The 21,535-nt window shown below is 38.8% G+C and overlaps 1 protein-coding gene across 1 annotated transcript in view; it reads right to left on the bottom strand.

Moving 5' to 3' along the window:
* The window catches only part of LOC139712584 (amine oxidase [flavin-containing] B-like), a 30,946-nt gene extending 11,448 nt beyond the window's left edge, over window positions 1–19,498 (bottom strand). The window contains exons 1-7 of the mRNA XM_071624392.1: window positions 19,413–19,498; window positions 7,022–7,116; window positions 6,118–6,255; window positions 5,288–5,404; window positions 2,379–2,574; window positions 1,592–1,629; window positions 850–913 (exon numbers count right to left, since the gene is read on the bottom strand). Of these exons, the coding sequence (XP_071480493.1) occupies window positions 850–913; window positions 1,592–1,629; window positions 2,379–2,574; window positions 5,288–5,404; window positions 6,118–6,255; window positions 7,022–7,116; window positions 19,413–19,461 (697 nt within the window). The 5' untranslated portion in view covers window positions 19,462–19,498. The remainder of the gene's footprint in view (window positions 1–849; window positions 914–1,591; window positions 1,630–2,378; window positions 2,575–5,287; window positions 5,405–6,117; window positions 6,256–7,021; window positions 7,117–19,412) is intronic.
* Window positions 19,499–21,535: the final 2,037 nt, after the last annotated feature.

Genomic DNA, 21,535 nt, shown 5'->3' with positions numbered 1-21,535 from the left:
CAAAACAGTTCTTGTACGGTGGGCATGAATATGCAAATGAGTGAGCTAACCATGTCATACCCTCACAATCTTCCATTGATCGTATACGAAAAAATGATGAAAATTCAATGTTTCTGTCATTGAAGTGTGAAACATGATTTTATTCCTATGGTTGAATAACTTTAGAATAGTGATCAGTTAGATATACGATGTTTTGAGCCTCGGGCATGATTGCGTTTGAATGAAAAACTGGAAATTTCAAAATGTTATGTACAATCTAGATGGTAAGTTGTGAGGGAATGACATGGTCACTTTGCCATTTGCATTATATTCATATTGACTGTTCAAGAACTGTTTCCCCCCAAAATAGCAAAACTTCGAAATGTCATAATTTCCTTATTTTTCATCCGATTTTAATCAAATTTATACTGTTGAACTTGTAATATCTTACTCTTTCTTATCAGACTAACTTATGATTATTTGGACTGGATTTCCCCTTTTATTGCGTATGTATGAAATCAGGGTTGCTCCAGCGAAAATGTTGAATTTTTCGTCATTCAAGAGCGATTGCTCACATGACGAAGGATATTGACGTAGTTTTTATTGATGTTATATAGCATACTACATTGCATGGAAAGTGTCTTTATTGCAACAACATTGCAATGATAGTTCTACCAGTGCTTATATTTCTTTTAACAACTTCTAATCGTACCATACACCAGTGTTTTAACTGTATACTACGGTTGATAGAAGATACCTGAAACTATGGAGCTACATCACGAGGATTTAGCGCCATGCTGCAAGACAAGCCATTTCATGATAGCATTTGTGATGTCATGACCACATGGTATTATACGGTTATGTCTTTACCTTGTCCTATCCGTTGAGCCATTCCTTCGCTAAGCAGCTGGGAGCCGCCAATCATCTTGCGCTCCTGTAACGGAGTAAGAGAGGAAATCAACTTTTTTTTTTCTCCAACGCAAGCAGCAAAGAAGCAAGCGAACCATTAACTACAGAAGAGAAGAGATGAATTTTATTATTATCATTATTATTACACTGTATTATCATTTATTCGGCTGCTCTCAATCACAAATATATTACATTTTTTTTCAAAATCAGAACATACACTGGAGTGGTAAGGGTGCACCAGGTTGGGCAGCCCGGGTCTGGAATGAGCCAACCTAAGGACTTGGGCCCTCGGGCCCAACCAAGATGAACGTACCGCCGCCTCCAGGAATTCCGTATTTATGACAAAAGTAATTGCAGTATTGCTGAATGAGATATAAGTTCTAAAAAAAAAGAACAAACATTGGCTTGAAACATGACTAGACGAGAAGCGAGTGATAACCGACAGTAAGATTTAGTTAACATTTCTACACTCTAATCAAATGTGACAGAATATCGGCTAAAGATCGGTAGCAGCCTGCAATAACTCTTATGGGGAAGAATGCGCGCTATTCCCAAACGGTGAGAGAAACATCGGTGAACGCATTTTTGATCGGGCAGAAGACTCGCCTCTAGCTGAAAATAGCCTTACACTGTAAACAATCTACATGTAGTATTGGAACGACAAACGACCGAGGTGGAATTCACTATAAGGGAGAGTACGTACCTGGCCTCCGTTGTCGGTCGCCAACATTCGGCTGATTCCTGAAAGAGAGCAAGGGCATAAACGTGTCATCGGATTATAAACAGTGACAAATCATCATGTCTTAAAGCAAACAATGCAAAACACATCACTGTGCTCAAAAAGCTATGTTGAACGACCAAGCCACCTCTCTAGAAGCACTACGGTCCATTCAACTGACGGAGTCATCCATACAGGCTTGTGATTTGCCCATAACATTATTCTCTTACGCCATCTTCTCAAACTGACACTACTACCGCTATGGTGTGCAGCTTCATTATTACCACCACTACTTCTAAAACTACTGCTGTATTTTTACTGATGAAATCGTAACTACTCTTCTCCTGATACTAGTATTGTTGCTACTAATACCGCCACATACTATATTACAGAAAATTACAGAAATTTCCATAACTATAAGACTGCGACTTCTATAATCGTTATCATACATACTGGTAATACGGGACGATTAAACTATAGTGTCTTTTTTTCCTTCTATAACTATTAGTACCACCCTTACCATACTATAACAGCTGTCAGTCTTAAATACAGTAACCTTGACAAAGGACACAGCGTGAACTTGAAGAGGACAAAAAGTATTTCATGTTATTTTTTCAGATACTATCTTTTATTGAATGGTAAAGAACAGTCAATAAGGTGAAAAAAAAATAACTGCGTCCTTCTCGTGTACCAATAAAGTGTCATCAGCGGCCTAAGGAGGTTTTGGGAGCAGTTTTGAGTTCGAGCTGAAGTGTCCCTGATACGACCTTACCTCCACCACCCCTGATGTACCAGAGGAAATAGAGGAGGGACATGTTCTCGACCTCAGTGGCGAAGATGAGCCTGGCAAAGACCGCGGCCACGGTCCTGGTGTAGGAGAACCAGCAGACTTTGTCCAACCATTCCGACACTGACATGTGATCCCACTCAAGGGCTTTAGGGCAGTTCCAAGGAGCGCCGAGAGGTATCTATGTACACACACACAAAGAAATAATGGATGAGGAAACAATAGAGAACAACAATAATCTTCTAAGTGCATGATGAAGTCATTACTGTTGTTCTTTTTTTTTCTAATTTATAGAACCACAGAAGAGGCCTGAGGATATGTCATGTATGGGGAAAATGATGATGATGTTTCATTTTGTCTTCGATAATTACACATTATGTATGGTTTACCCGGGTTTTTTTTTTCACAAGGCTGTCGCATCTTCAAGCTATTTGCTTACTCGACAACAGCTTTCTGCATATGCATCCCACAATACACATGATGTACATGTACCCTAATTCATAGCAGACCATCTGTTTCACTATCCTGACTAGCTCCCAATCGACGTACGTGTTTTCTGTTTATTTTCTTTAATTTGTTAACAGCTCATTGCTACACTGCACGTGTAAATTTCAATTATGTTCGGATATACCGAATGTACAACCGTATGCCTTATTGTGTTGGAAAAAGAAATGACTGTATTTCATTTGTAATATATATTCAATGCAAAAAAAAAAATCCGAATAATTTCAATTAAATCGAATAAAAAGAGAAGACAAAGGAAAGTTAGATGGATAAGCGGGATCGGCGGGAGGATCAGAAGGGTAAGTAGAAGAATAGGAAGGCTAAAACATCATCAAAATGAGAAAAGAGGAGAAACTAGCATGAGAATAAGAAGACGGAGAGAATGGGAGTAAAACGAGGACAAGCAGGAGGAGGGAGAGTAGGCAAAAGCTACATGTTCTGCCCGCAAATGCCGTCCCCAAATGAACAAACTAAGGCAATGAAGCAAGTATTCACCTTCCCGTTTTTGTACAAACTTCTCTTGCAATTATCACGATTATTCTTAATTCTTTTAACCTTTCCAAGCGCCATGGGCCAGCTTAGAAAGAGACCACGAAAAGACTGATTGATATTTGATTGGCGTTTACGAGAAAAAGTCTCCTACAAGGTGTCATCAAACGCAATTGCCTTGAAATGGCGAATTCAATATCAACGTGGCAGGTTACGGCACATTAAGATTAGCATGTCACTTTAGATAATGTTAGTCAAACTTACCTGTAGCTACACAGCAGTATTCTTTAGGTAGACATGAATGATTAGTCGACGTCTAAAACAAGTCGGTTGGTTACCACATGGCAAAAAGCGTTTTCATTGTTACATTACTATTTGGAACTGTGAATATTTGAGAGGGTGTCTTTTTTCATGGTCACGATATTGATATTTCATGAAGATGTCTTGTCACTGTTTATCATTTTGCAACGCATCTTGAAATTTCTTAGGATCGTTATCATAATTCTTCTGAAGAGCAAAAAAAAAAAAAAAAACCCTCACCAAATACTGTTATATACGTCCTCTTATTATTCTACAGAATGGAGAGTAGAATGACATGTTGATGAGATTAATAACAAACTTTATTCACTGAAAAATTAAAGGGACTTTCCAGACGATTTTCATAATTTCACACCATGTAGTACATAAATCGACAACTCCCTGTATAGATTTGAGGAATTTATTGTGGTTCTTGAGCAGAGAAACAATACTTTGAAAAACCTTAAACAAATTACACTGAACAAGGATGATGACATAGAAGGCTCATATATTTCAGAAATGATAGCAGTGTAATTCAATTACAATACCGCTTGCTTGCGAGTTCACCTGTCTATAATCTACGCATGCCTTCTTCTTTTGTTCTGCTTCCTTGAGCCCCAACTCATGCATTCTCATGGTGACCCTGCCATGTCATCATCCTTGTTCATTGCAATTTGTTCTATTCTTTGAAAATATTCTTATTCTTCATCCCAATTATCACAAATTCTGAAACTCTGTCGTAAGTATAACTGATTTATAGTTGTACAAAATATTTAATGTAAAAATCTGAGAATCACCCGGAGGTCTCCTTTAAGTAAAAAAGGATTGAATATTCAAAACACAAATGGCATCCAACATCATTTTGATAACATTCAGCTTAGCCTATTTCAATTTTGTCCAACTTCAAAAGTTCGATAAAATTTAGCTTAGTTTCAGTTTCATCCAACTTAAGTTTGATAAAATCTAGCGTATTTTCAATGGGTGCACTTCACGAGAACCGACAACCACGAGTCATACAGCCCACGAGTCATACAGCCCCCGAGTCATACAGCCCATGAGTTCGACACTAAGCAAACAAGGCCCACGAAACCTACACATTAAGCTCCATGTTGTATCAGTTGCAGCTCGTTATTCCGAAGGTTCGTTATTCCAAGGTTCTTTGCTCCGAAGGGTCGTTATTCCGAAGGTTCGTTATTCCGAATGTTCTTTGCTCCGAAGGGTCGTTATTCCGAAGGTTCGTTATTCCGAAGATCCGTTATTCCGAAGATCCGTTATTCCGAAGGTTCGTTAATCCGAAAATATGATGAGGTTTGTTATTCCGAAGGTCCATTATTCCGAAAATGATATAAGGTTCGTTATTCCGAAGGTTCGTTAATCCGAAAATGAAACAAAGCTCGTTGTTCCGAAGGTTCGTTGCGGACCCTATATCACTTCGGATCAACTCATGGGTCTTATTTGCCCAGTGTCGAACTGATGGGCTATATACTCTCGGGCTGTATGACTCGTGGGCTCTATTACTCACGGACCTTTTTTTTTCAATGTCGAACTCGTGGGCTGTATGACTCGTGGGTGTCAGTCTCGTGGGATAACCCCTTTTCAATCACATCAATATTACCTCTTTCCCCCAACTTGTCTACCAGCCTCCAGAAATTGACGATGTCCATGTTGACGAGTGGATTCCAGGAATTCGGCACTACACCGTCATACCTTTTGGTCCGGCCCTGTTCGACATGTGAACGAAAAGTAAGTATCGCATTTTTTGACAGTTCTTTATAATAATTATACACACAATAAAGAATAGTATGTCTTATATCTAAATCGATTAATGACCTAAGGATCTACCTATTCCTAGTCATTCCACTAAATCCGGCACATAATAAACTCGAAGGTGCAGGATCTCAAAGGACAGTTACATTAATTCTTTCTGTTGATGCTGTTATTGATAACATTATCGAGCTAATGCAAACAATATACGTAGATTGATGATCAAGAAATCTATTACTTAGATTCACTCTTTGAACAAGTGTTAAAGACTGCTACTGTCTTACGTTGGGGCGATAAAGAATTGCCAAACTGAAGCAAGAGTCAATCTTATTTTAAGCCCCATTTATTTTTCAGTCATTCTCATTACGAACATAACAACAGCCATGGCTTTAGATATACACTATCATGTTTCCGCGAAGAGAATAAAAAATTCTTTGAAAGAAAATGTAGCATTGTTCATTCAATATATCGATGTAGATTTTGATTCATCCAGGTATTAGACTTGTATTATGCTGTAAAGAAGTTACTCGGAAGAGTCACGAAACTGTTCTCTCCGTGATTTTCACAAGTTAGTCCAACCGAACACATTTAATTCATACGCTTTTATGGTTCATTCAGTAATGCACAGTAAAACAAGTGGTCGAGTAACTTCCAGTATTATTAAACCTACGTGGAGAGAGGCAATGGCCGCGTCCTCATCGAAAACTCGGTAGTTCTTGATGCCGAGCTCGTTGGCCATTCGGATGACGCGGTTCTGCGTAGGCCCGATGTAGGATCCACCGATGTCGACATATTTTATATTGTCATTCTGAAGATTGGAAGGCGAAACGTTTATGAACAACCAAGTTGGTCGATGATATATCCATGGTAAAAGGAGAACAAACATTGGTGAGCTTCCGTATATAAGATACATTACTGGGTATATCACGAACATTTGCCAATAAAAGCTTATAATAAAGACAGATAAAAATATCTAAAGTTCAGTGTCGATGGTCCCTACCATCTTAACATGAGTGGTAGAATGTTCTGGAACCAAGTTCGGGGGGTGAAGCGATGTCAATACATAATGGGACTTGTTTTCTGGAGAGCATCATAAATTCATGTAACATTAATATTCTGATTTTATCAGTTTAGGCAATTAGATAATTCAGATATGATGTGTTTTGCTGAATTGAAACACAACCTGCCTTAACACAGTGGGAGACAGCCCGCCAAGAGAAATAAAAAGCCAAAACACAATCCAGAAGGTAAAATGAAGATAGCAGATATGAATACCTCACAACATACAATCAATCATCTAAATATTAATCCTTATAGTGCAGTTTTCTCGGTTTAACAAAAACCAACTTTATCAGCATAACGTGTCTCGGGTCGTACAGATAATGATAACGACGATTGATTGAGCATGTATGTTGAAATCCAGTTTAGAAGCGAACTGTTGAAGCCTACGACAATGTTCTGACGATGTAGCTCGGTTGGTAATTCCGGACGACAATGTGCCACGCCCCCTGACCCGCCCTCACAGTATAGACCCCTCCCTTTCCCCTCAAACTCCTCCAATGAGAGATTCTCACCCTGAGGGTATGCGTTCGTCCTCCGACTCTGTTCCGTGCCTCAAGGACCAACACGTCAACGCCCTCATCATGAAGTAGCTTAGCTGCGGATAAACCTGGAAGATATGACAAGAAGTCAAAGTTATTTTTATTGGAATTTATTTTTTTTTTCATTCGAGAATGAACTAATGAAAATGACACAATGATTATTGATGACGTGGAAATGATAGCTAGAACATGGGCTGCTCTATTTAGCACTTGCAAAGCAAAGGGAAGGGCAAATGAGAGCGAAAGGGAGAAAGAGGAGGGGGGGGGGGGGCAGAAGAGAGAAAGAATGAGAGTGAATGAAAGTTCTTTATGTTCTACCAACTGTTATTTCGAAAACTAGCTCCCCGTCACGGGCATTGCATATACAGTAGTTGTGATGCAAGGTTTGCGGCCTAAGTTTGTTTTCTATCGTCCTATAAAGAATTTAATTCAAAATGAAAGTCGCAGCGGCTTATGTTCACTCTTTCAAGATATCGATTCAATGAGTTTGATGTTTCTTTATCAATAGAGATGGAGAGGGGGATGGCGAGGGGAGGGGAGGGGAGGGGAGGGGAGGGGAGGGGAGGGGAGGGGAGGGGAGGGGAGGGGGAGAAAACACAGCTGAATTCTGCGTGACATAGTCTACTTACTTTGTCTAGAATATGACAGAGAAGATGTATTTGAATAGTAACACGCCTGCATGCACGCTGTTGAGACATAGCGCCAAAAAAAGTGATATTATACACTTGTGTGATGAGAAATGTTGTAGAGGTGAGTCCAAATATAGTATCATGAGTTATTGGAAACCTGCTTGCAAACCTTTGGCTTGCATTCTCGTGCCTGCTAAATATAATCTCGCTCTTGCCCCAAAGGTTTCGACTGTGCTAACCTCTGTCACCTCGTATAAACGTCTATCTCAGAATGATGTATCTGTTTGCCAAGCATTGAATTGAGTCCTGCCCGATCGAGAACTGGCATTATGTGACCCCATGTTAACCTCTGTCTTCATGTTTTCGCCCATGGCGTTATTCTAGACGAGATATGATGGGAGGAAAGGTTTATATTCCCAGCCAGTCAGTCCTGGTGCATTGACAACATCCTGATTTCAAACAAGCTTGCATACTGGACACCGCGAGTGTGGCTAGAATAGAATAGCTTAACAGGCTACGACATGGTACAGGATAACCATGGCCGCTGCCATTGAAATGTTAATGTATTCGTACATAGATCACATTCACAATACACTCGTACGTTTCTCTCTTGTACCCCCCGCCCCTTTTTAAACTCTATAGTCAATTATGTAGAGCAGGTAAAGTGCGAACGGCAATAGCTGAAAGTGTTCAACTACAAAATAGGAGCATATGTTCCTGTCGAGGCTTCGACTGAAACAGATTGTTCAGCTAAGTCACTATTAAACAACACTTTCCAGCCTATTGAATTCTCTACTGTTTTATGATAATTATATATATATATATATATATAAATATATATATATATATATATATATATATATATACATATACACGTGTATATATATATGTATATGTATACATATATGTATATGTATATATATACTGTATATATATACATATAAAGCTATATTGCTTAATGCATTTATCTATTTGTGTTTAGATGTAGGGCTACAGATATGCATTTTTTCTCTCTCAACATATATCAGGAATAATTTTTTTTTTTCATGGTGCATACTGTACGTTCAATTTGGGGATACCTTGTTGGACGGAGTGCCATGATTATAACCTAAACATTGAAGTTTTCGCAGCGAGACAGAGAGAGAGAGAGAGAGAGAGAGAGAGAGAGAGAGAGAGAGAGGCAGACAGAGACAGCAATGGAGAAAGAGAATTAAATCTTGAACTGGTGGGTAGAAAGGTTAACAGTACGCCGGAAAGGAAACGTTTAGCGAGAGGCCTTTTCCTTTCTCATGTTTTCTTTTAAGGAGTGCATGGGTGAAATACGACATTCAGATGTGTGATATAAGACATTCCTGCGCCCCTTTGCTAGAAACATTGCATTTCAACCCAACTCAAAAATCGAACGCAAGTCTCTTTCGGCAAAGAAACGCAAAGATCAAACGCAATTTGCGGGCGATACATGTGTTCGATGAAAAGGTGCGTGTTCAATCGCAAGTCGAGTTTCTAGCAATGGGGCCAAGAAAACTGGTGTGATAAAAAGAAGTCTCCTTGTCTTGTAGTTGCCTTCCACAGTTCTCGTGGATGACAAAGACAAAAATAGTATGATTGGTGTTTGCTTGTGTTCTAAAATTTTATTATGTCGAAAGAATACATAGAATTTATGCATTTTTTAGACATGATAAAATATTGCTACATTAAACTAGAGGGTGACATAGATTATAATTTTAAAGCGGATTTTTTTATGAACAATTTTCAGTGTGCCTCTTCCAGCTACCTTATTTTAGGTTAGAACTCTTGCAAACGATGGGTAAAATTATGGACAGTTTTGCAGCCGTCTGTGTCGTGATTCTGCTTTCATGTTCTTTATTTGCTCAAAGCACAGTTCTATATTTGGCAATGACTTTATCAATTTAGTTTGTGAGAAGCTATTATGACACACCCAAAGGCTACAAGCATTGGATGTCTGTGAGTCCTTCTATTGACACGGACCCGAAGCATTGAATGTAAGAATCATTTCAGATTTTGCCTTTGTTCATTCTCAGGAACAAATCCTTATAAAAAGAACATTTAACGACTAGTAAATTTGAGAAGTCATTAACTACAACAAAGTTGTTAACAGCTATTTTTTTCTTTACTGCTTACAGATGTTCAACACTCCTTGTTACGTTTTGTATCATGACCATTGAGTAATCTCATTTTAGGTCATTCCACAAAATCAACGAAACAAAACAAAACGACGTGTCCTAGCTTGTCATGCTTGTTATACTGTCTAGAGTGAAAGAAACGTTTTTCTTCTCTTTTCTGGTAATTCTACGCCTTTGGTACTGGTAGCACTGCTCGTTAAAGTTGACTATTAGACATAATATGTTGATCAGAAATGCGGCAAGTTCATAATATCAAAGATGTCATATTTGCTGCTGTGCTAAACAAAATTTTACGACTTCTATACGTTGGCATTGCGTGGTGTCATGTTTTATGTACACGGCGGGTCACAACTATAGGCATTCTGATACGCAGACAACAGCAGAACCCCTTCGATGAACTTGTACAATAAAGTCGTAATCATATTTTCTTCATGTGAACCAGTTCACATCGTGTCAAATGTTAATAATCATTCCACGCTTCTCAAGTGTCTTTCAGATGGACTGGATACAAAGTGTGAACCATACACAGAGCACCAGTGACACCCAGGGGCTTATGAAGTAGTCAAAAAGTGAAAAACAAAAACAAAACAAAAACAAAACAAAAGACTGAAAACAAGAACCAGTAACCAAGGAACTTTTGCTTCGGTATTGTCCTTATAGTTCGTGGTACGGTCCATACAATTACTTCTGCATGCATGTGAGGAGGATTGTGGAAAGATATTAAAGTGGAAGGCTTTTTTGGCTTGACGTTTCATTGGCATGGATGGGGTAATAATTATGTTCAGACATTCGACGAGGAGACTGATTGATTGATTGATTGATTGATTGATTGATTGATTGATTGATTGATTATTTCTGCATTATAATCATAAACATAATACATAAACTTTATATAACACAAAGTCAATTGAACAAAGGTATTAAGCCCGGGTATTAAGTACAGTATTGTTTGTAATCTAGCAAATGGATACGTGAGTAATTAAGGGAGAAATCGTGAACTCTCCGTCCAGTGATAATTACCCTCTCGCTTATATGTTTAGCATTTCATGGATGTTCATAGTGAGATGTGTAGAAACGTAATTAAAAAAAAAAAACTCAACCCAACGACAACACATGGCCAGTCTTCATAGAGCCTTGAACGCCATACCTATGGTGGGCGTTTTGTTGCACAGAATTATCATCATGATATTCAATAATTTACAGAAAACGATACTAATGGAACCAAACCAGTTTATATTCTCTTGGCATTTCTGAAAGTTCTATACACTAATAAAACAAATCACTGCAACTTCACCATAATTTCGTTATTTTTGTATGTTATATTCTGTCAGTCAATTGTATGTCACGTAGGCCTAAATAAAATATGCTCCATCTTTTCATTGTTTGAAAGTTGCTGTAATTCACGCAAATAAGTCAATTAAATTGATATCATTTTTTCACTTGTTGTAAAAAGAAAAAAACACGTTTTAGTGTTTGCTTTTCATATTTTAGTTCTCTTTAAAACCTCTCGGTCTGTTCCTCACCACCTCCGTGTAGACCCTCTTCCAATGAAAACTTACATAAATGTAACACTGCTCCCCCAATCAAAAAGGAAAACGTCATGTAGGTCAACAGAATATATGTAAACACTTGATGTTGAGAACACAGTACATATGGCGGTAAGAGGTGGGATATGCTGATATGGCATGTCTGTGAGTACACGTGACATGACTTCATGATGACAGGTAACTGATACTGGTTGCGTTCCAGAGTCCATTAGACTGTTAGACAGTGTTTCTGCTGTTTCATTTTCGGTTGGATTCCTGACTGTATATAGCTAGGTTAAGCATAATTCACAGCTAAGGTTCAAATTATTGCTGTAATATAAATATTACAAACCTATACGTCAATATATTATCATATAAAGTTATGTTGTATGTGATATACGCCCATCTCACAACACATCTCCATCCCAGCAAGAAATTAAAAAAAAAATCAACTATAGTACAGGGATCGAATGGGGATAAGTGTAGAATGCTGGTTTCACGAAACTTGTAGAAATTTACGAGAGAAGAAATTTAAATAGACCAGATGGTCTCGTGTTTGGTATCGAGAATAAAACAACTGTAAATACAAAAATATATGTATGTAATATAATATGATACACCTTTTTACTGTCCATTCTAATCCCAACACCAGCAAGAAGAACAAAACAAAGAGGAGGTTGAGAGGGTATGCAGCAGAATGCTGTTTTCATGAAACTTATAGGAGATAAGAAACTTAAAACGAAGAGACAGTTAAGGACAGATATGACAAAGGTAATAGTTCTACTTTTCATGTTTCCTATGGAATCATGAATCGCTGACTACTGTCTTAAAGTGGAAATGTAAAAAAAAAGATTGACCATAACTATTGCAGTCCCGGTCACACATATGCCATGGCCGGTTGTCGACCATTCTACAACCTCTGAAATCGCAGGTAGGCAGTTGGTTGTAAGAGGTCGTAAAAACTTTTTTGGAAGGCGGTAAATGGTTTTCAGATTTCGGCGACCGGTCACGGATGGGCTTTATCGACGGCTACAGGTTTTATTTGTTGCGTCGAAAACCATTTTTCCCTCTTTAAGGCAGGTCTTCAATGATTTCTGGTCCTTGGTATGAACATTTTTGGTTGGCAAGCAGTTGCCGGACAATTGCCGAACAATTTTCGACCACTGCCGACCGTTTTATTTTTTGCTTAAAGACGGACAGGCAACCATTTGCCAAGTCGTCAGATTATATCACTATATCTTTTTTTAAATAACGAGCAAAAAAAGCTGCTGAAAAAATGCTTGTCCTACAGCCAGTGGAGTAAAATGGGGTCAAAAGGGCTGATTTTTCGATCCTATAGCAGAATCTTTGTCAGACGCCTCTGACTATAGGATCCTGTGTGACAGGACACTATCAATATTTGGTGGAGTTTTGACCGTGTTGACGTCCGCCTGGTTGAAGACACGACGGTCAGGTGCTGACCCATAGCGACAACGTCCACACATTATAAACTTAACACTGTTGTTATAATGTAGTAGGCATCAATCAACGACACCCTGCCGAATGATGAAAAACCCCTTTGTAGCTATGATTGTACTTATACTGAGTTCTGAGGGCATTCGATGGTGACATATGTCATTTACTATCACCAATGAAGTGTGTGTGTGGGGGGGGGGGGGGATCCCATCTGCTTCAAAATCTTTCCCTGAGTTGCCGTCAGTCATGTATTGTGCTGGGCAAGTATTCGGTATGGACACCACTTAGCTTCTATTCTTTCCACATTTTCATATTCTACAAGTATATTATGTAACCCAGTGTATACTGTGGTCTAGAATACCAGATGAACATGATAAATTGTTTCTGTGCTATTGTCACAGGTACCAACTTTTGCTCACCAAACGAAGAAAATTAGTAAGCACGATATTGGGTTGTGTGTTTTTACGATGGAGGACTCTACAAGAATTGTACCTTCCCTTTGTCAAGTATATGCAGATAGAAACCGGACAAAAACATTAACACGAATATGCATAACACCTTGCTTCTTCAAATAACTATCATCCACGGAACTTCTACCGATTCAAGTCATGTATCACGCTCTCATGTGAAGTATACACGTATATAACATAATCATGTGGTAAATGCGAATAAAATCTACCTCTGCAACAGTTCATGGAACACGGGAGGTTCCATCAGGAGATGAGAAACACGGTCTCCCCATGCCCTTCTTTCTCTGCTATGAGAATCCCACTCCCCAAACACTACCCTCCCTGATATCCATAGCCTCGCCCATGCCGCACCATTTTTGTCCCCATTTGATCAATCAGCAAATACATGACCTGGACTTGTTTGAGCAGAACCATGCTAACAAATCATTTTCAGCATGTAGAATACGAATACTTGTATAGTGCTATTCATGACTGTGTAATCCTGTAACAAAATGGTTGCCGAGCGCCAAACGGACATCAGCAACCAATCGACGACAGATAGGAAGTGGTCTCCATTTAGCACTGTTTAGTCGCCGACCAATCGACGACCAGCTACCGACCAGCTGCCGACCAGCTGCCGACTAGCTGCCGACTATTTTCCAAGCCTTATGCGGGCTAACTCCTATTAATTATTAGATCTTGTGATGTTCGCAAAAAGTTCGGAAGGTGCTCGACAACCGATCGGAAACTAATACCGACAGAATTTCGGGGCTTGGTCGGCGATTGTCAATGTTTGCCACAATTTTTTGGTTGCTGAATGCTACTCAAAAAAAAAAACTTTATTAAAGCAGATCTACCTGCGTTTTGCTAATTCAAATCTAATGTGATTATGAATGATGCGCTTTGTAGCATTTTTTATATACTTTATAGAAATATGAGAGTAATTAATAAGTCATTCAAACATGCAATTCCTACGTCGACTACAATTTGAGTCTTCCCCCACCCAAATCCTCGCTATCTATCAAGATTATGAAGATTTCATTCATGAGAGCCGAAATATAATCTGCGTCATGTTTGGAAATTGCTTCTGGTCTTCCGACAATGGCAATGCTGTAAGATAAGTCACGTCATTCGTCACGTGATATGAAAGCATTAATTGATGGGAATAGTCTAGTACTGTGTTATCGCAGTTCGTCTACGTCTTAGTCAAACAAACCTACGTGCGATCCACTATCTCGGCCTTTATTCATATTCAGCAATTCATTCTCGCAAATGACTGATATGACTATAGACATACGATTATGCCACATTGACAAAAACTCAATGGACACGAACGTCTGGTACAGGCAATATGTAACTGTTGAGAGTCATTTCAATCGCGATAAAACATAACGTATGGCCAGTCGCACACAGCCCCTCTTGAACACAGGAAAAATGAAGGTAACTATACGCGCATACAGGTATGCTGGGTGACTTGTCATTATTGTCTAAAAAAAGAGTGTTTGTCATAAATTGGCATGTTAACCTGTTTTCCTTTTTGTTTTCTTGAGCGTTATAATTTTGTCTGTATCCTTTACCTGAACATATACGTGTATGCTATCTTACATTGCCATGAATTAGCCCGTAATCAGTACATCGTCCCTCTTTTTCTTTCTCACCCCTCCTCCCTCCTTCCCTCTCATTATTTTCCGTCTGTCTATTATGTGTTTCTTTTTGTACGCACGCAAACACACACACCCACACACACACACACACGCACATACACACACACACACACACACACATACACACAAACACACGAACATAATATTCGTAGATTAATACATTCGTTTCCGTCCCTGGTAGTTTCCAAGGACCTAAATGCCGGCTCTGCACGAAGACTAATAAAGGTCCTTACCCCCAACTCCCTAATTAGGGACGATCGGCATTGCGTAAGGATTTCATCTTGCCCCGTAGGTTCGTCCTCTTTTCTCGCCCGTCCTCATTAGCGTTTCGCTCGTAATTAAATTCGCATTGTGAATAGAGAGTATTTAACTCGATGCGCCCATTTTCTCTATCTCCTTCATCCTACAGGTCTTCACCGTACGCCATTAAGTCACAGTCATTATGGGCTTCCCGCTTTTCTCACTTTTAGCTCCCATCCCCATCAACTTCTTTCGACTAATCAAGGGAAATATCATACTACAAATCGATCATCTGATTCTCGAATATTGTTACATCCACTCCTACAGTAGTGGAAGATTCAATGTTTATGGTGGCACAATAATAAGCCCCAATTTATGGCGACATCAACGAACATGATAATAATCCCAGCAAAAGGGGAAACTCTCATGAATACACTCGAAAATATATTATGGTAATAACAGAGACGATTTGCACGCATCAATATTTGAATTGTTTCTGCTTTTTTGTTTTTGCTTGACAATAATGACTTAACCTCTGTTATTTTACCGGAACAATGCTATAATTCAGTAATCTCATAAACAACAACAACAACAATAATAACAACACCAACAACAACACCAACAACAACACCAACAACAACACTAACAACAACAACAACAACAACAACACCGATAACAACAATATCAACAACAAAGAGAAGAACGAATCCGTTCAAACGTGTATACGTTATTTTGAGTACAAAAACAGTGAGACAAACGTTACCATAGAAGCAATTAGGCGCAAAGGCGATCTGTATAGGATCCCTAACACCCTAGACCTGTGCATGCATCCTTACAGAAAAAAAAACCCAAATAAACAACAGCAGAACAAAACCTGCTGGATCAGAGTCATGACTTTATTATCGACCAGAATCTAATTACATGTTTCTTCTTCGACAATGGACCTATCCTGAAAATGTTATCAATATATTATTCCGTTCAGGGTTTTTTTTTTTGTTTTAGTAACATTGCTAACAAACAAACAATCACACATATACACTGGCAAAAAAAAATCAACAACAATAAGAATGTTTTCTTGGAAATGTTCAAAACTTAGTCATAAAAAATTGTAGAAGAACCATCCCTTCGAATAAAAGAGACCAAAACTGTTAAAGCAAGCTTTGGCACCCGTCTGTTACGATACACGAAGAGTTGCCTCATGACTATTATGTAACATACTTTGTAATGCTAAGGCCTTACAAAAATTTAACATTCAGGAACACCACATGTATGGTTTCTTTTTGAAACGTATATAACTCTTATTATCAAATACCACTTTGCGACTAATATCACCTCTAAATAACATGTTTTAATGCAATTCATACTTACTGATGGTACACCACAAGCGACCGTTGTTATACGGTTAACACTTTTTCTTCTGTTACTGAGACGCAACAGACATTTATTTTTTTTCCTGGTATTTTCCAAAGCCGAACGCAGACTATGGTATTTAAAAAAAAAAGAAAACTATGGGCGTAGGAGTTTCTACGTCATCTCCGTTGGGCGTGTCCCATCAATTTGAATGTCTGCTCTGTGGGAGTAATGAGGCAGCTTTAGATAGCTGACGCGCCTCCTCCAGGCTTTGACAACGTGAGCTCTATCATCATTAATTATTCATTTCTCTGTTTTTAATCTTATTTATCTATTTTGGTTTAGCGTCGCGGATCTATAGCTGCCAGTATAATCACACTTCATAGTCATCTACTGCATGTACTGAGCGCATTAGACATTATTTGATGATCGTCATTTTGTGCTTGCTGTAGACCCTGGGTCGTAGGGTGCAAACCTTTGCCCTGCGTTTAGATTATATATGGGTAGGTGCCTGGATGATGATTGTTAAAGTCTCGAATAACCATTAGAAAGCCATGTCTTATCTCTATGATGATAACAACATTTCAAACATCTTAAATCAACATAGCAAAAGAATTGTACGGTGTTCCATTAATTTTGTGATTGTCCGTGACAGTTGTAAGAATCAGAAAGTAGCTAGTAAAATGCTTGATGTCATACTTGTTTAAGATACATCAAAAAGGACAGTTTACAGGTAGCCACCAAATAATGCAACTCCGGTATTGTAAACGCGTCAATCATCACCAGGAACTGTATTCCTTATCAGTGAATTATCTTATATCTTACAATGTAATATTCTCTGCAATGAGTAACGGAATTTGGCCAAAGAATTCTACAGAACCTTATGACTTGCGAACAATAAATTACTACGCCGTATGCACTTTGTTCAGCATCATGTGAAAAGAATTAAACAATAGTATTACAGAAAGGAAGAAGGGAAGAGAGAGAGAGACAGAGAGAGAAAGAATGAATGAAAAGGGAAAGCGAGATGAGATATCTCTGATAGGCCCTACATGTTTAGGTTCTCGGAGATTGAAGACACGCCTGTCATCTATCACTGGTCATCATCATTTTATGAAATGGAAAAGTGGGGGAGGGGTGTCAGAAGCGGCACAGACCATACGAGCAGGATCTCTTAAACTTACGTCAGACTGGCCTTTTGTTAAGGCCTTCTCGCTGTAACGGGCGAGCAAAGCGAGCCCAGCCAAACGCGACACTCGGCAGGGCTCTCTTCAACATTCAGCGAGACGGCCTTGCCAAAAGGCTAATGTCAGACGGAATCGTCATTCATAAAGTCGACTGCAAGTTTTCAAGCGCAAGTGGTGAAAATATGTGAGTCTTACAAGGAAATGTTTCGGTAGAAATACATTTTTTGGGGGGTCATATCTAGTAATATAATATTTAAGTCAATTCAAAACGAAAAAAAAATCTTTTCGTCCAATAGTCTCCCAAGCAGGAAAGATATGTTTTCTCTCATTCTCGGATGCATACAAGCATAACTATTACCTCTCTTATGTTTAGGAGCCTATTGTTTGAGCTCGGTCGCGAGGTTTTACAAATCAATCAAGAAATAAGTAAAGCAATCTATGCTATTTGTAGGCCTATACGTTTTCACTTAATCAAAACACCAAAACAAACTAATATTGACTGTAATCACATTCATTTCAGTGAGTCGCATTTGCCAATATACATACGAAGATGCTGTCCACGAGCACCCTCAATACCGTATATCCCAAAAAGAATCAAAATGGGACCCTCAGCGTGATATCTTTAGAAATAGTAAATCAATCTAAATACAAATTCAGGGTATGAAACTATAACTCATTGCTCACATCTTACAGAAAATTCCATTCGATTTGCTTCAGTGGTCAAATAGAAATAAGGAATTTTGTAGAAGATGTTAGGAATCTCTTCCCTCCAAGTTCTGTCTATTGTATTCACACACAGCATCGAAGTGCTAAAATTTAAAGAATCAGGCTCATGACATGCTTTACAACAATCTACATTTCTCTGTGACCGCTTAACCAAATTGAATGGGAATTTCTGCAAAATAGAGCTAAGATGTTATATTTTAGGACCCTGAAGTAGCATTTAGACAGGTCAATCATAATCCCCATTGGGTGTTATCAATTCGAAAATCTGATTGTATTTTTTTTTTTTTTGGGGGGGGGGGAACATACTGATAGTGAAATAATTATACCCTAATTCTTTGAGCAACTATACAACCTCATTAATCAACAATTAAAGGAATGCATTAAAAAGGAAGAGTGTTTTCATCAACCCTGGAATTCATGATTATGAACAAACAATAAATAAAAAGATATATCTCTTTACTTATTTCTAATCACATACTTATATGAGATCGAGTTCGTAAGCATTCTCGCATTCTTCAATGTCTTAAATCTACAGCTTTTCATCTTGTAAGCACAACGAGAACTGAATAGTCACTATATAAAGTGATGAATGATAGCTTGGCACTTTTCATACCCCCCCCCCCCCCACCCAAGAAAAAGAGAAAATGTCACAAAATTTATTATTCTCAAAGAAAACAAGGGAACACAGATTGACTAATAATATTGGTCGTATAAGAGGAACGCTTTCCTCATTACTCGTAATCAATCTACCTGGATGCGATACAGTGTTACACTTTATACTTCGTCCATCAACCCTTGGAGTCGAGGTGCTTGCAAATCAAACTCAACGAGTGGGGACAGGGAACCTCGCTGTTGCTCACGCTCCCTCTCTCCCTCTCTGTCTACAACTCTGTCCATTCTCGCCTCAAAGTTCAGAATTATACGGGCTCAAAACCACACCAACAAACTCAATAATGATCAATCCGGAGCAAAAACATAATGACAGTATCATTACCGCTAATGCCACCTCCGATGACGATAACCTGCCGCTTATTCCCGGGCATCTTTCCTCCCTGGCTCCTGATACGTCCTCCGCGGATCGTCGAATGAAGGGCGAATGACGGCGTCGTTGCGTACGACACGATTTACAATGCGTACACTCTTTACAGCGGTAGAGGCCAAGAACGCCGCGACCATGTAATCGATCAACTCACGATGATAATAATCGACCGATCGACACTAAAAAGATGAGCGATTGGCAAAGAGAGACACGAGTGGATTGGATAAAACTCTTTTGATTAAAAAAGCTGTGCGTGTATTTTGATAGAAAATACGTCAAGGGGCATTACATGAAATCATGAATTATGAAATCCAACAACGGTTAAGTTAATATGGATCCGCTGCCAATGAAAACCTTTTTCAGCGTTATATAATGACATTTGGTGCAGAGGGTCAATTAAGTTTTGGTATAACTTTAAGCCCACTTCCAATGTATTGATAGTGTCCTCTTCAATTCTGCATGGGGAGACGTATATTCCCTATAATTAAATTTAAACACACCTTCAGTTTATTGTGATAGGGCCTACTACAAAGGAAATCAGTTCTTTTCAAGTAGGTACGATGAGGGCACAAAGAATTAAGGGTTTTTTTTTTTTAAATGATACTAGATGGAAAATCAGTTCGTTTTCAGCAGGCACAGTTTGGGTAAGGTGAATGGACTGGTGCACCAGAAAATGTTCTGTTTTCAGAATCACTAAGTTTGATTTTATTTTTGCATTTTTTCCATATGACAAGTATACATAAAGTACGATAAATACAGTGCATTTTGAACAAAAAAGTGCATAATGAATTCACAACATTAAACGATAATCATTAAAGTGTTTAGAAAATACAATGAAATCAAAGAAATCGGCACCTCCATAATGGAGAAAGAAAAAAATGGAGGAGTCTGCCATCCTTAAGAAAGCGCTGGGTAATGATGGCAGTCCGCTGTAGACAAAGAGAAACATATACGCAGAGATTGGCAATTTGCCATCGAAATCAGCATTTGCATGCGAGTGGGGAAAGAAGAGAGAGAGAAAAAGAAAAAAAAATATGTGCAGAGTGGTGAATTAAGTATCTGGTCGTGTCTCGCGGTCATGTTCTTGACAATGTCGATATCTTCCAACCTCGGCCGACTTTTGGAAATCCAGTGTCGAAAGATCACGGAGGGCAACAAATTGACTACGACCTTGGGACGAGGAATGAGTAGAGGCGGGTCTTGAAGAGTCATGGTGTGTCTATTCTATCCCCCCCCCCCCCACGGCCCCTCCTTCACCGGGTGTACAAGTAATGAAGGGGACCTCCGCAAGATTTTCAAACTTATACATTTAAACAACTATAAATAAGTTATACTGAGTACAGAGTTTCAGAATTCATAGTGACTCGGATGAGGAATAAATAATGTTTTCAAAATAAAATTGCAATGAACAAGGATGATGACATGGCAGCCTCACCGTAAGAATGCATGAGTTGGGGCTCAAGGAAGTAGAACATAAGAAGAATGCATGCATAGATTCTACACAGGTGAACTTGTTAAGCAAGCGGTATTGTAATGAAATTACACTGCTATATTTCTGAAATATGTGAGGCTCCTATGTCATCAACACTGTTCAGTGAAGTTTGTTTAAGATTTTCATATTATTGGTTTCTCTGCTCAAGGGCCACAATGAATTCCACAAGTCCATAAATGGAGCTGTTGATTTATGTACTACAAGATGCGAAATTACGAAAATCGTCTGGAATGCCCTTTTATGCTCGCTCATGTCTCAGACGTATTAAGAATAGGCCCTTAGGTATAGTAAACGCGAGTATGCATATCCTGACATGACAACCGCTTTATGTATTCGCTACAAAATTTGGAGTCAAAACGCCTCAAATAAACTTTGACAAAACGGGCTATAAATCAGGCCACCTTCTAACAATGTGTGTCCGTTGATTCCATTTGCCGTTTTACAACTGGTCATAAACCTTATACTCTGTAAAGCAGGTAATAGGCAGACTCCGACATAGCTTATCACTTCCGATCTTGTCAACATTGTTTACTGTCCCCGGAGTAATTTTCAAGAAGAAAATGCAATGATCATGTTCAAATATTGC

Source organism: Diadema antillarum, unplaced genomic scaffold (genome assembly GCF_040938485.1).
Source record: "Diadema antillarum isolate AM-2024a unplaced genomic scaffold, OU_Dant_1.0 seq00001823_RagTag, whole genome shotgun sequence".
Classification (NCBI taxonomy): Eukaryota; Metazoa; Echinodermata; class Echinoidea; order Diadematoida; family Diadematidae; genus Diadema; species Diadema antillarum.
This window is presented reverse-complemented; position numbering and strand designations above follow the sequence as displayed.